Source organism: Anoplophora glabripennis, unplaced genomic scaffold (assembly GCF_000390285.2).
Source record: "Anoplophora glabripennis isolate ALB-LARVAE unplaced genomic scaffold, Agla_2.0 scaffold23, whole genome shotgun sequence".
In the NCBI taxonomy this organism is placed as follows: domain Eukaryota; kingdom Metazoa; phylum Arthropoda; class Insecta; order Coleoptera; family Cerambycidae; genus Anoplophora; species Anoplophora glabripennis.
Genome location: NW_019416624.1, coordinates 193,010 through 206,492, shown reverse-complemented (window position 1 = coordinate 206,492; position 13,483 = coordinate 193,010). Strand labels below are relative to the sequence as shown.

Below are 13,483 nucleotides of genomic sequence, written 5' to 3'. Positions count from 1 at the left end.
ATGCAACAATCATTCAACAATCCATAAATAACATCATCTTTTTGCATATTTCAGAGTCTGAAATTGAGACGTACCTACCGGCCTAAATTCGTTTACATCATATGGATTTCTAAATTAAATCCTTACCTACAATTAAGTAGATCATAATTTAAAAATAATTTAAATTTTTATATTTTTGGAGTTAACTGTGTAGAACGTTTACCTACGCCTAGATAAAAATTTATGATATTAATAGTTACAACATTTAATAACAAAAAAAATGAATGATACGCCTATGGCTTGTCTATAATTCTGGAGATAAACATGCATCAAAGAAACATCTACGAAAAGCAAAAACTTCTATAAAAACTCTCAAGATATTGGAATTAAATAAGCCTGAACTAGTTTATTTCAGGCATCCGAAATATTCACCTAAATGGAAAAAAAGATGCAGCACTTACCTGTTGCTGGGCTAGCAGTTTTTTACACTTATGCTTGATTTTTAGGAGCTGCAATATTTGAACCAACACGGTGAAACTCGCTATAGTTCCAATTATTGTAACTTACAAGTCTAAAACAATTCAAAACGAACAAATACCGATAATGTACTTAATAGAAATCCCGCGATTGACTCAATTTTACTACTCAAAACTCTCAAAACTAACACAAAGTGTAGCAGAATTAATAATCACAATCACTAAACCGTAACTCAGAAAACCAAAACACAGCAAAAGAACCGAAAATAAATTACTTAAAGAAGTTTATCACACCACATATTATCCGAATGAACAGTTTGTCAAAACAAAATGTCGTTAGACTCATTGCGCATGTTCGTCGAAATACCAACCTAAGTTTTCTGATACAATGAAAATAAAAAAATACAAATTAAAATTTACGGGACTTGTTCGAAATATTAAGTATGCATTGTTTCAAAAAATCTAGCCAAGACAATATTTTTGTACTGCTTCAACAGACATAATTATGTTTATATGTAGAGGCGATAGATTTCTAAAATCAAATGTGGTTCATTAAAAATGTTTTTAATATTATCTATGTATAGGTAATAGTTTAAATTGATTTTAAAATAAAATATTTTTTGCACAATACTTCTACCTTCATTTTGCAATGTTATTTATTTTATGTGAACATATTTATTAACTTACCAAAATATTGAGTTATAACATAGATTTTCTGCAGTATCAAAAATTCAAGACGCTGAAGCGTAATCCATTCAATCGATAAAATAATAAGAGACATTCATGTATTAATTCCATATTCTGTTGCGATACCTACGACCTGAGGATAAAAATGTTTGCATAAATCTCTTTTTTATGATTCATTAACTCAATATAGCCGTGTAATAAAAATTATTTTTTTGCAGGACTTATACGAAGATGTAGATTACGGTGTACTGTCACCACAAACGAAAATAAAAGTGAAAGTGAATCCATCAGGTAAGCGTATTTCTCAACCACAAAATATCTCAAAATTCTAAAACATTAATCTTTTTTGATAATATATTAATATCGATCGATATTAATTTATAATAGTTTACTTAAGAAAAGTAGGTCTGTATGACTGTATGTCTGCATCAAGTCACAGATTTGGGTTGGGCAAAAATTAAAAATTAGTCACATTTTACATCATCAAACACTTCTTTTATACAAGGTGTTCCAATATTCTTAAACATTGGATTACCACAGATTTTAAAATTATATTATGATTTGACTAAACACTTACCTTACTTCTGTCCAAAATTGCTTCACAGTAGATATAAAATTGGCTAATATTCTATTTTTTTTTTCTGATAACAGTAAAGCACTTTATCTGATTTAAATCAAATTTTTAGAAATGGGGAAGTTATTCCACCTCTGCACAAAAAAAAACTTTAATTTTTTTGCTGGTAACTTCGTCACTGATTTGTGATAAATATTAAGCCTTGTTGTAATTTTTTCTTGCAAATTTTTTGTATGTCTAAAGATTTCACGTAATTCATTATTTTCATAACGTTCGATACAAAACATGATTTAATCATCAAGAATCGAACTTATTTGATAAATGAAATTATGCTTAAAAAAATAGTTAAAATATTAAGGGCTCCGTTTTTGAAATAAATTGAATTATGAACACCACATCTTAAACGTTTCTTGATATATGTCGGTTATCGTATGTAGTTGAATTTTTGTGTGCTCTCAATAACTGTTATTTGTGAAAATGTTTTATTTTTATAAATTTAATGGCACTTTTATTTCTACGCAAAAATTTATAGTCATTTATCAGCAGTTTTATGCAGCCAATTTTTTCCAGTGATTGTTACTCTTCTTTTTTGCCTGATTATGGCATAAGCCGAAACTAATAAGAAAGGACGACTCTAATTTACCTGTGACTAATTTTCTCAAAAAATGAACCCGTGACATCTTAACTGGTTTTTGCCTATCTTCTAGAAATGTGAGAAAAGTATCGAAATTAATGTAAGCTGTACACAAAAAAAAATTATCCATATTGCTGCAAAATCGGTGATTTTAGAATAAGCACTCATCAATATTACTGAAATTGGGTTATTAGAAAGAAATAAAAGAAATTTTATAAAGGGATTTTATTTTTGTACATTACAAATTGATGAAAGATATATATTTGGTTTCTATAGGGACGTTGAATACGTTCTCGCTAATTTCCAAAAGATTACGTTACCAGAACTGCAAGCGTGTAGTTAAGATGCTAATGCATTTATAAAGAAGTACTATAAGTAAGCTTGAAATTCAGTGTATGTTATTTTGCGGAAGTGTTAACTACCTTTTTTGTCATTGTGGTAAACATGTCGAATTTCATGCCGAAAAAAGGTTATTGACGGGGAATTTCACTGCACTACATTGTTTGAAAGGAAACTGCAGCTGAAGAACACAGAACTCTTGTCGGGACTTGCGGTGACCAATGCAACCATGCTCTGTCACAAGCACCATGCAGAGACTGGTTGAGATGCTTCAAAAATAATGATTTTGATGTTGAAAATAAAGAACGCTCTGGCGCACCAAAATAGTTTGAGGATGAATAATTGAAGGATTTACTTCATGAAGACTCATGTCAGATGCTAGCTGAACTTGCAGAATCATTGGGAGTTGATCAAACATTTTCAAAAAAAAGGATATTGGGTGCCATACGAGTTGAAGCCGAGAGACGTCCAACGGCGCCTTTGCACTTGTGAACAGCTGCTTCAGCGGCAAAAAAGGAAAGGTTCTTTATATTGTACCATAACTGGCAATGAAAAATGGATATGTTGGGATAATCCTAAGCATACCAAGGGGCAAGCCCAACATCGTCGGCAAAGTTGAATATAAATGGTTCCCAACATTTTATGGGATCAACTGAGTGTAGTTATTGACTACATTCAATGCTTTTGAGCTGAATATTGAAGGAAAAACGGGCGCTATACAAGCAGAGAAAAGTGATTTTGCAACATGACAACACTCGGCTGCATGTTGCAAAACCCATGAAAACCTACTTGGAATCACTTCCAAATCAGAAGTCCTACCCCACCCGCCATATTCACCATTGCCCCTCCGATTATCACTTGTTCCCAACGATGGTACATGGTCTACCTAAGCAGCACTTACATTCTTATAAAGATGCCAAAGAATGGGTAGAGTATTGAATACCCTCAAAAGACGTGTCATTTTTTCAATGTTGAATTAAAATCCTGCCAAAAAGATAGAAAAAAAAAGTAGCTAATGATAGACAATAGTTTCAGTGACGGTAATTTTACAATTTTTTTTTTAAAGCAATTTTCGAGAAAAAAGAGCGAGAACTTATTCAACATCCCGAAAATATCTCGAAATAATTACTATTCCGAGAAAATTTCACCTCGATCATCTTTCTTTGTTCTCGGTTGTAATTTTTATTCTATTGCTTTTTCAGGTGTCGTAATATTGAGAGCGGACGTGCAACCAGACGTGAACAGAAACAGGATACAACCATTCTTCACGACGCAACGGACGACTTTCAATCCTATAAACCAGGTGTTCAGGGTGCGAAATAATGGATTTTAAAAATTCATAGTTTTGTATCTTAATAAATTATTAACTTAGTGATTTAGGTACTGGTTGTAATATATTTTTTAATTTAATTTAAAACAAAATATAAAAGATAATAAAAATCGTTAATCTAGATAGTACTGATACTTATTTTTTCTGATTGTGATCGCAACCGATAGCCCTCGCACATTTTTGGTGAGTCTCGTACAAGATATGGTGCCCTCTATGACTTCGCCTACAAACAAATAAGTACAAAATATGCGACGTCAATAGGAATTTTTTGAAATTATTTTTTACTAAAAAATTTAAAAATTCATTTTATTTCACACACAAATGTTGCAAAGTTCCAGCAATGAAACAGTTAAAATTATTTCGAATGTTCTGGAACTCAATGAGCCAAATATTTATTATAAACATTCAATAACAAATGTTATAATAAATTCAGAACACCTTTTACATCAACTTTATCTTACCTCTTCTCACATTTACGGTTTCTCCTAAAAAGAACACGGTTTGCTGCCAGTGAGTCTTTGTACTATGAGGTCCTGTCGAGAATTCCACGCTGTTTTCCAAGTCGAAAAATGTATCAAAATATCCAGCAACAGCAGTCAGAGTTCCGTCTTTATTAGCGGTAAGCTTGAACTTCGAACTGAAAATACACGCGTTTACGTTGCACGTCCTTAAATTTATATCTGTCACAACAGCGGAGTCTGTTAGGACTTTTTCTGGAGGCACGGTCTCAACAAAGGCTTCTTTCAAAGCTTCGGCCTTCATGCATTTCATTGAGAAACCATACACATCGTCCCAGAAATCTATGACTTTACTATACCTTTCTAAAATGGAAAAGTATATTATACAGATTACAGTCACATTGTTAAACATGCCTATGTTGTTAATGTTTTTATTCAATAAGTTAATAACTTTGTGATGATAATATAAAAAAAACATTACAATGGAAAATAGAACCAACAGATGTGAAATATTAAAATACAGAAGAAACCAAGATCACAAAGCAAAAAAATGTATACCACTGACTAACGCTACCGCTAGCAAAAAAATTAAAAAGAATTAGTCACATATTAATACAATAAGTTAAGCTCGACATTTGTATGCAAAGTCAATGGCGTCACTAAGATATATAAAAATAATGTAACTGTGTTAAATAAATAAAAATGCAAGTAAAAGGTGAACCTTTAGCATATAGTTTTATCGTTACGATGACTTCTGTGGTCAGAATATTTGGATTCGGATTCAGCGACCCCAAAAACATACAAATATATAGGTTTACTTTGTTGGCAATCGATTCTATACATTTGACCTTGAATTGACCTTCAACCAGAGCTAATTGGGTCAAACAGGCTCCGAATTCGGATTCAGCAATCCCAAAAACGTATGGATACATTGGTTTACACAGCTGGCAGTTGATTCCCTACATTTGACTTTGAATTGACCTTAACCCAGATCTGATCGGGTCAAACGGACACCGGATTCGAATTCACCGACCCCAAAAACATATAAATATGTAGGTTTACTTTATTGGCGACTGATTCTCTACATTTGACCTTCAGTCTGGGCGAATTGTTTTTTTTTTTTCAAAAATCGGGCCTAACTCGAATTTTATGGGTTTAAAATTAAGTAAAAAATACAAAGAATAAAAGCCTTAATTTGTGTATTTGCGGAGGTCCAGCGTCATATTATTTATAACAAAAGAAAGAAATAGTTGTTCTTTTTTCAGTTTTTCACTTATATCTCCGAAAATAAGCCTCTAATCGACATGACGACATGAGGTATAATTATCGATTTTGTTTCTGAGGAAATTTGCTAGAAGGATATACTTTTGCGAAAGCTCGCAAAATTTTTGTTACATTGCAAAATTAGTGGTGGGAAAAAAAAGTGCAAAATTTTCAGAATTAAATAAAAAAAAAATTTGACTGAAATTGTATGAAACTACAGAAAAAGACGCTCGACCTCTACAAATACACAAATTTAGACTTATTCTGTGTATTTTTTACTTAATTTTAAGCCCATAAAATTCGAGTTAGGCCCGATTTTTGAAACAGACATGTGTTTGGTCTAATTCGCCCGGATTACTTGAACTGACCTTCAACCAGAGCTAAGAGGGTCAAACAGACACCGGATTCGGATTCAGCGACCCCAAAAACATATAGCTACCATGTTCTTGTCTTTCGGACCTGCTACTTTTTTTTGTGGGTCTGTGTTATTATAAATTTATTATTTTCGCGTTACCGTTAATAAAAATTACGTAAATATCGAAGCCGTTTGGGGTCAACGTAATAACATTACGTTTTTGGACAAAAATACTCCAGGGCCAAAACGTCGTATTTCCAAATAGGGGTTTATATACAAGTTAGTATTAAACAGAAAACATTTTAAAATCTCTAGATATAGTAAAACAAGCCACAGATCTAGCCACTGAATGACTCCATGGGTCCTAATTACTAACCCCTCTACATTATTTACGCACCAATGTGTCGAGCTCTACTAATAACTTTCTCATTTAAGTTAAAAGATTATATTTCAGAATCCTTACCTAAATCACAAATCCCTGCTAGACTGATGTTACACCTATTAGGTAATACGACCCCGTCTGTTTTCAAATAAGTATCTCTAGCATAGATAAAACTATCCAGCATGCCTTCGAAAAGTAAAAAATATCCCATCCATTCAGAAACAATAATGTCCACTTTTTCTACAGGTAAAGTTGTCTTCTCCACCTGCCCCTTTATTAAATGAATTGTTTCTTGCAGGTTATTTTCCCTGGAAAAAAATCATATTCAATATCATATTGAAAACCGAAAAAACAAAAAATATAGGGTGTAACTTTAAGTGGGGCTCATATTTACACAGAGGCTACCTTTGACCTTTAGAAACATGTACCTATCAATAGGTACTTCTCTCTCTCTCTCTCTTTCTCTCTCTTCCATCCTGAAAACTAATTTTTTTTTAACCTTTTTTTAATAATTTTCCTACCCCACCTCTCGACAAGCTAGTGTCATTTCAAACAACGGCACGTATTAGTCGCAGCACATGCACAATTGACAGCTGTGCTATACGTCATTGCCGAATCTCATGATTTAAAGAAAATATTATTAAAAAGCAAATTTCACATCACCCGTCATGAGATACTGCCCTTTGGGATAATCTATCTGATATCGTCTTCCTGCAGTAGAATAGTTTTCTTCAGACAGAAAGTAGGCTCTAATCATCTCGGCTGTTTCTTGATGCTTTTCCGTAATATCACTTAAAACATGAGAAAGAAAACACAATACACTGTAAACAAATAACTTTATAAGGTTATACACTTGCACCACACAACGGCACTACACGAACAGCTTTTCACAAAACGATATAGTCGAATATTAAATAAGAAATTAAGAGACTATATATTTGGCCAATCCCATTCCCATTTTTACAAGTTTGCTTTTGTACCACAATGATATCAAAAAAATGTGATGGCTTTAAAAAAACAAGTCCATAAATTATACAAGATCAATCAGATCTGCTTAATTATTTTTTAACTTCGCACGGTTTAGTTGGTATAAAAGCAACAGGCAACGCCGGCAGTGAGGAATACAACTTCATACGTAAATTCTGGAACCGCTGGTTTACTCTGTTCAGTGGCGGCATACACAAGAATTAAAGCGCAATTTAAAAAACTAATTATAACTGGAGTATTTATTTGATTTAAAAAAATAATAATTTCAGGGAATTCATGGAAACAAGTAAGCACTATAATAGTAATAAATTACCCGTAAAAAACTGACGTCCACTTAAAGTTACACCCTGTATAAAGATATTCGGTATAAAGGGAGCAATAAAAATGTTATATGGAAAATATTAATGAAAAAAATATATATAATGTAAAAGTCACAATAAATTGGACAACCCTATAATACAAAGTAATTAAAAAAAATTTTCATCCACAACAGCACACATGAGAATATTATTGGTACTTACTTACCTGATAATATCCATTGCCTTATAAACAACTTCTGACTGGTCAATTCCAATAACTTTCTGTGCTCCAGCTTTTGCAGAAAACATTGACAAAATTCCAGTACCACAACCAACGTCTAGAACTATCTTGCCAGAAAATAATTGCATATTGTTTAATATTGCATCTCTATAACTCTCAGTTCTCACTTTATCCTAAAAATTTGTGCCACACATTGTGTTCCTCAAAAATCTCCAACTTATTTCAACATTAATTTTTCTTTTTACAAAATTTACTCACATTTAACATTTCATGGTGAATACCAAAATGAGAATACGAGTTAAAATAATCACTACTATCACAGCCAGTTGAGTTAAAATTACTTTGTATTTTCCTCGTACCATTGTCTCCAGAATCTACAATGGTTCTTGTTACTTCTTTCATTTTTTCCATATCCTTTAAGTAATTTTCGAGCAACATATCCTTATGTCTAACCTAGAAAATTTAACATATTCCACTCACATTTCTCAAAACAAGAAATACAATAGTGGGTTGTAAATATGGTTGACACATTTAACTTTACCTGCATATTTAATTCCTGTATCTGTCTCTGCAAGTCAGAAAAATTTATATTACTTATTGGAGTTTTCCCATCAATTGCATAATGAGGTGTTGAAGGTGCACTTCCCAGATCATCAAAATCTTGAAATTAAACACAAATAAAACAAAAAAATATAATGAAATAAAATCAGAATATTTCTTTGTGACTATAGGTACTACGGATATTGTACTGATCATACATACCGTACATCAACCAAGTTTCCATCTCCCCTGGTTTTAAATACACATCATCATCCCAAAGGGCAATAGACGATTCTGTTAAAATCTTTGGATCTGGTTTTTGCAGCCTTATATAATTTATCATTTTTATGTACGAATAACAATCCATATTATACTTATTTTTCAATGCAAGTAAATCAAAATTATGTTCAGATCGACAGTGATCTAACGCTACAGCTATTGTGTGAAATTGTAATGGGCAAAACAAACATGTCGTTTGTTCTCCACTAACTTCCATTTCATCCCATCCATCAGAATCGTCATCCTCATTAACACCACAAGTAAGGTCTGTTAAAGTTGGACACTCTAAAAAGTCAATAAACATTTAAAAGAAAGGGTAGATAAATTATTAATTTTTAACCAAATTACCTTCTTCATCAGTCATCGTTTTCAATATTCAAGCTTCTGAAAATCGTTTATTGTAAACACAAAAGCACGTGTAATAAAACAATAACTTAATTTTGAGGTTATATGTTCTGCATTTAAGAAATGTATACGAAAACAATTGTTAATGTATAAATATTTGAACATTTATTACGAAACACTGAACAATCTACGTTGATTAATCATGAATTAAACTTATTGATTAAATTTTCACCTGCCGCCTTAAAGAACAACAGCGCCTTTTTTACGATTCGACTAGAACTTCTACAAGTCAAAATGTCAAAAATGTCAAATTAGTTGTGTTAGGTTATGTTCGTTGATTGACAAGATATTTCCTTTCGCACAACTTTTCGGGCAGACGATCTATTATCGAATATGCTATAAACTTTTGTAGCGCTTAAATCTTAAATGGAAAAGCATTCATATTTTTCCCAGCCAATTTCAACTTAGCTTTAAAGAACCAGGAGAAATTTTTAAAACATGCATACATATTAAAAAAAATGATCACCAGTAAAAAAAATTAAAATGACCCGTCTAGAAACCTTGGAATTTATTCATAAGCATAGATCATCTTTAATCATAGCTGTTTTCTTTTACTCATGATTTCGGAATCATAACGCGTTACGATCCGAAATCTAGCAATCTGATTATAGTTTCCATCTGATCGTAACACGTTATGATTCCGAAATTATGAGTAAAAGAAAATGGCTCAGAGCTCCTCATTCCAATGGATTAATTACTTCTGGGCGAAGATGCTTCCGGGTGTAACTATTGGAGCATTCCAGACTGGTCCAGAGCACTCTATTATATGTTTTGTGAGAGCACCAAAGCGCTGCTCATGTATTTTTATGTACAGAAGTGTAAACTGTGTCGATCAGAGTAATCTATTTTTCTTTAACATTCGGCCTTCTTTTTTATTCATATATGCAATAAATTATTTATATAGATCTCAAAAATATTATTTATTAACGAGATAGTTTAGTATTTGAGCAAGCATATGCGTTTTAATGAAAAAAAGTATCTAAACTAAAAGATCAATTGTCCGAGTTAATACATATAATAATCAAACAAATATTCGGAACAGTTTTTCGCTCGTATCATCACAACACTATTCCGAACACCCTCTGTAATTCCGAACATCATAGCTGTTTTCTTTTACTCACGATTTCGGAATCATAACGCGTTACGATCCGAAATCTAGCAATCTGATTGGTTTCCATCGGATCGTAATACGTTATGATTCCGAAATCATGAGTAAAAGAAAAGGGCTCATATCTCCAAATTTAGATCATTACGAACTATTGGATCAGTAATCCGAATATAGAGTTCTTTGGTACTATGTACAGGTTATGTTCTATTATATGTTTTGTGGGTTATGTTTTTGATTCCATGAAATATTTATAAGTGAAAACTTTTAAAGGGATTATATATTTAATAAATATTCCACAAACATGTCGGACAAGGGTTCACTGGGTAAATTATTTTTATTTTTTATCTGAATATGTAGTTCACCAATTTAATTTCAGCCAAGAAGAAAAATTCAAAATCGAAGGAAATTGTTAAGCAAAAGTTACGTGAAAGAAAGAAGCAGGCAAAACAAGCTCTCAAGCTGAAAAAAGCGAGACTAGTGATTAAGAACCTGCCTTTCAAAGCCACAAAAGAAAACTTGAAGGAATATTTTGAACAGTATGGAGAGGTGGCCAATGTGGACTTATTGAAAAAGGAAAACGGCAAATTAAAAGGTTGTGGGTTTATTCAGTTCAAGTTAGTACAAAAAGCTGCAAAAGCAAGGCATCATTTGAATGGCAAAGAATTTATGGGGAGAAAGGTAACTGTAGATTTTGCCAAAGCAATAGATAAATACAAAAAGGAAATTAAAAAAGAAAATATACAAGAAAATGGAGAGGAAAAGAAAGTAGATATAGAAATTTTAAAAGAAGAACCTATTGATGTAGATGAATTTACAGAAGAAAAAATTGATCCAATTGAAGGTTCAGATATTCAAGAGAAGTCTGAGAATTCAAGTGAAGATGAAAGTGAAAAAGATGAAGATGAAAGTGAAGAAGATGAAGAAGAAGATGAAATAGTAAATGAAAGTGAAGGTAATGAACAGAAAGTACATTTTGAATCAAATGATGTGTCAGAAGGGAAAACAATATTTGTGAAAAATGTACCCTTCCAAGCTACAAATGATGATCTAAAGCAATGCATGTTGCAATTTGGTCGTGTGTATTATGCATTGATTTGTGTAGATAAATTGACGGAACATTCAAAGGGGACCGCTTTTGTAAAATTTTTGGTAAGCACATAATGAAAAGAGTGTAAATAATTAATTATAATTTCTTAATACAAAATCAATAAAATTATGTTAGTCATCATGGAACTTATCTAAGCTTACTTTTTAGAATAAAGAAGATGCTGAAAAAGCTTTAAATGCTGGTACGGAATTAACTTTACTAGGTAATGTTTTAGATTGCCACCCGGCATTAGGCCGAAATGAAGTACAGCAAAAAATACAGAACAAGAAGGAATTAAAGAAAGAACCAAAAGACTCTCGAAACTTATATCTTGTCAAGGAGGGAGGTAAATGTTTTAAAAAAATCTAAAATTATTTATTAACATTATGTTTTTCGTTTTAGTAATTTTGGCAGGGACTAAAGCTGCTGAAAGTGTATCTGCAAATGACATGGCCAAAAGGCTACAAATAGAACAATATAAAACTCAAATGTTACGAAATCTAAATATGTTTGTGTCTAAAGACAGGCTGGTTGTTCATAACATACCTTCCGGTTGGGACGACAAGAAACTTCGAGCACTATTCCAAAAATATGGTGGTCCGGGGACTGTTATAAAAGAAGCTCGAGTTATGCGAGATATGAAAAATGTAGATGCAAAAGGCATAGGTACATCTAAGAATTACGGTTTTGTAGCTTTTACAAAGCATGAAAATGCTTTAGCTGCATTGAGAAATTTAAATAACAATCCCAAAATATTTTCACCAACAAAAAGGCCAATTGTGACATTTAGTATAGAAAATAAGAAAATGATCAATGCAAGGGAAAAACGTTTGGAAAAATCTAAAGCGAATAATCTCGGAAAGGATAAAGTACAAAAAACGGAACAGAAGGAGAAAAATACATTTACTAAGATAAGTAGAAAAAGGAAGTACAATGAAACTCGAGAAGTGACGACAACTTCTGAAAATGAAATAAATCCATTCTCTGGAGTCGCTGCAAAACCTGGGACAAAACAGAAGATGAGAAGTAGATACAAGTTATCGACACAGGCAAAATTACATTATGAGAATTTAAAGAAGGAAAAAAAGAAACAGAAAAACAGCAAGAAGACGTTGAAAGAGAAAAAGAAAGATTTTATAAAGCAACCGAAACAGAAGATCAATAAGAATAGTGGTGAAAGGGATAATTTTTCGAAATTAGTAAATGAGTATAAAAATAAATTGGTAAATGCTGAATCGTTTGCGAAGAAAACTAAGTGGTTTGAATAAGAACATTAAGGCAGGCTAGTCATTCTAAAAATGTAATGTTTTCGACTGTATGTATGTATGTATTGAAGTTCTATTTAATTGTTAAGTATCATGAAATATATTATTTTTTAATCTCGTAAAAAAGGAGGAATTTTTAAGAAAAATAATTTTTTACTACTGTTATAGTCGTTACGATATCAGTTGGAACCGCATAATAACATTGAACTCATAAACTCTACGGAATCCATACGCGTCCAGAAAAATTTTGTCCTGTCTCGTTTAGATATAGTTCCGAGCTAAATTCCTATTTAGTTGACGATATTCTCGAATTTTTTGTAAATAATCTTCCTGAAGTGCAACTATACGTTGTGGTTCCATAATTACCATACGATTGTCAAATTTTTTATGTTTAAAACCGCATTGTAATAAAACATGTCGCATTTAAATTGTGCGCCATATTACATCTCTGGGTAAAATCGTCAATATTCTTTAATTTTGTATTTTTCCGTTTCTTCTTTGTACCGTGATTAATAACGTCTCCTTCTTTAATTATGCGATAAATTGTTGTTTTTGATATCTTAGTTAATTCGCTAATCCGTTTCCTAATTTCTTTATCACATTGTTCACTATTTTCTCTTTTCAAACATATAATTCATATAAAGGGTGTCCCGTTCATGTTTAAAAAAAACTTGCGTGCAAGTTCCTCGTGGGAAAATAATAGGGGTAGCTCATGTAACGTTTTTTTCTTAGACACCCTGTTTTCGAGATACAGTGTGTTGAAGTTGTCACTTTCCAAATGGTTTTCCTTAATTA

General features: G+C 32.0%; 3 protein-coding genes across 3 annotated transcripts in view; 2 read left to right on the top strand and 1 right to left on the bottom strand.

Annotated features, from left to right (window-relative positions):
* LOC108903557 (alpha-N-acetylgalactosaminidase) overlaps positions 1-4,030 on the top strand; it is a 92,523-nt gene extending 88,493 nt beyond the window's left edge. The window contains exons 7-8 of the mRNA XM_018705781.1: positions 1,361-1,433; positions 3,892-4,030. Of these exons, the coding sequence (XP_018561297.1) occupies positions 1,361-1,433; positions 3,892-4,022 (204 nt within the window). The 3' untranslated portion in view covers positions 4,023-4,030. The remainder of the gene's footprint in view (positions 1-1,360; positions 1,434-3,891) is intronic.
* An 83-nt stretch (positions 4,031-4,113) lies between these two features.
* LOC108903556 (protein arginine N-methyltransferase 1) lies at positions 4,114-9,444 on the bottom strand. The gene is made up of 8 exons (XM_018705780.1): positions 9,172-9,444; positions 8,767-9,108; positions 8,546-8,664; positions 8,263-8,457; positions 7,990-8,177; positions 6,559-6,785; positions 4,481-4,840; positions 4,114-4,242 (listed from the first exon to the last, which is right to left on the bottom strand). The coding sequence occupies exons 1-8, from the start codon at positions 9,185-9,187 to the stop codon at positions 4,133-4,135; spliced, it is 1,557 nt and encodes a 518-aa protein (XP_018561296.1). The 5' UTR covers positions 9,188-9,444; the 3' UTR covers positions 4,114-4,132.
* Positions 9,445-10,516: 1,072 nt separating this feature from the next.
* Positions 10,517-12,791, top strand: LOC108903553 (RNA-binding protein 28-like). The gene is made up of 4 exons (XM_018705775.2): positions 10,517-10,659; positions 10,713-11,485; positions 11,592-11,769; positions 11,826-12,791. Exons 1-4 carry the CDS (start codon positions 10,638-10,640, stop codon positions 12,689-12,691), a joined length of 1,839 nt encoding a protein of 612 aa, XP_018561291.1. The 5' UTR covers positions 10,517-10,637; the 3' UTR covers positions 12,692-12,791.
* Positions 12,792-13,483: the final 692 nt, after the last annotated feature.

Bases quoted from the DNA above. Each gene is read 5' to 3' on its own strand.
- LOC108903553 (XM_018705775.2), top strand. From the start codon at position 10,638: ATGTCGGACAAGGGTTCACTGG. The intron at 11,486-11,591 runs GTAAGCACATAA...CTTACTTTTTAG, and splicing joins CCGCTTTTGTAAAATTTTTG to AATAAAGAAGATGCTGAAAA. The intron at 11,770-11,825 runs GTAAATGTTTTA...TTTTCGTTTTAG, and splicing joins ATATCTTGTCAAGGAGGGAG to TAATTTTGGCAGGGACTAAA.
- LOC108903556 (XM_018705780.1), bottom strand. The intron at 8,178-8,262 runs GTGAGTAAATTT...ACAAATTTTTAG, and splicing joins TTCACCATGAAATGTTAAAT to GATAAAGTGAGAACTGAGAG. The intron at 4,243-4,480 runs GTAAGATAAAGT...ATTTGTTTGTAG, and splicing joins AACCGTAAATGTGAGAAGAG to GCGAAGTCATAGAGGGCACC.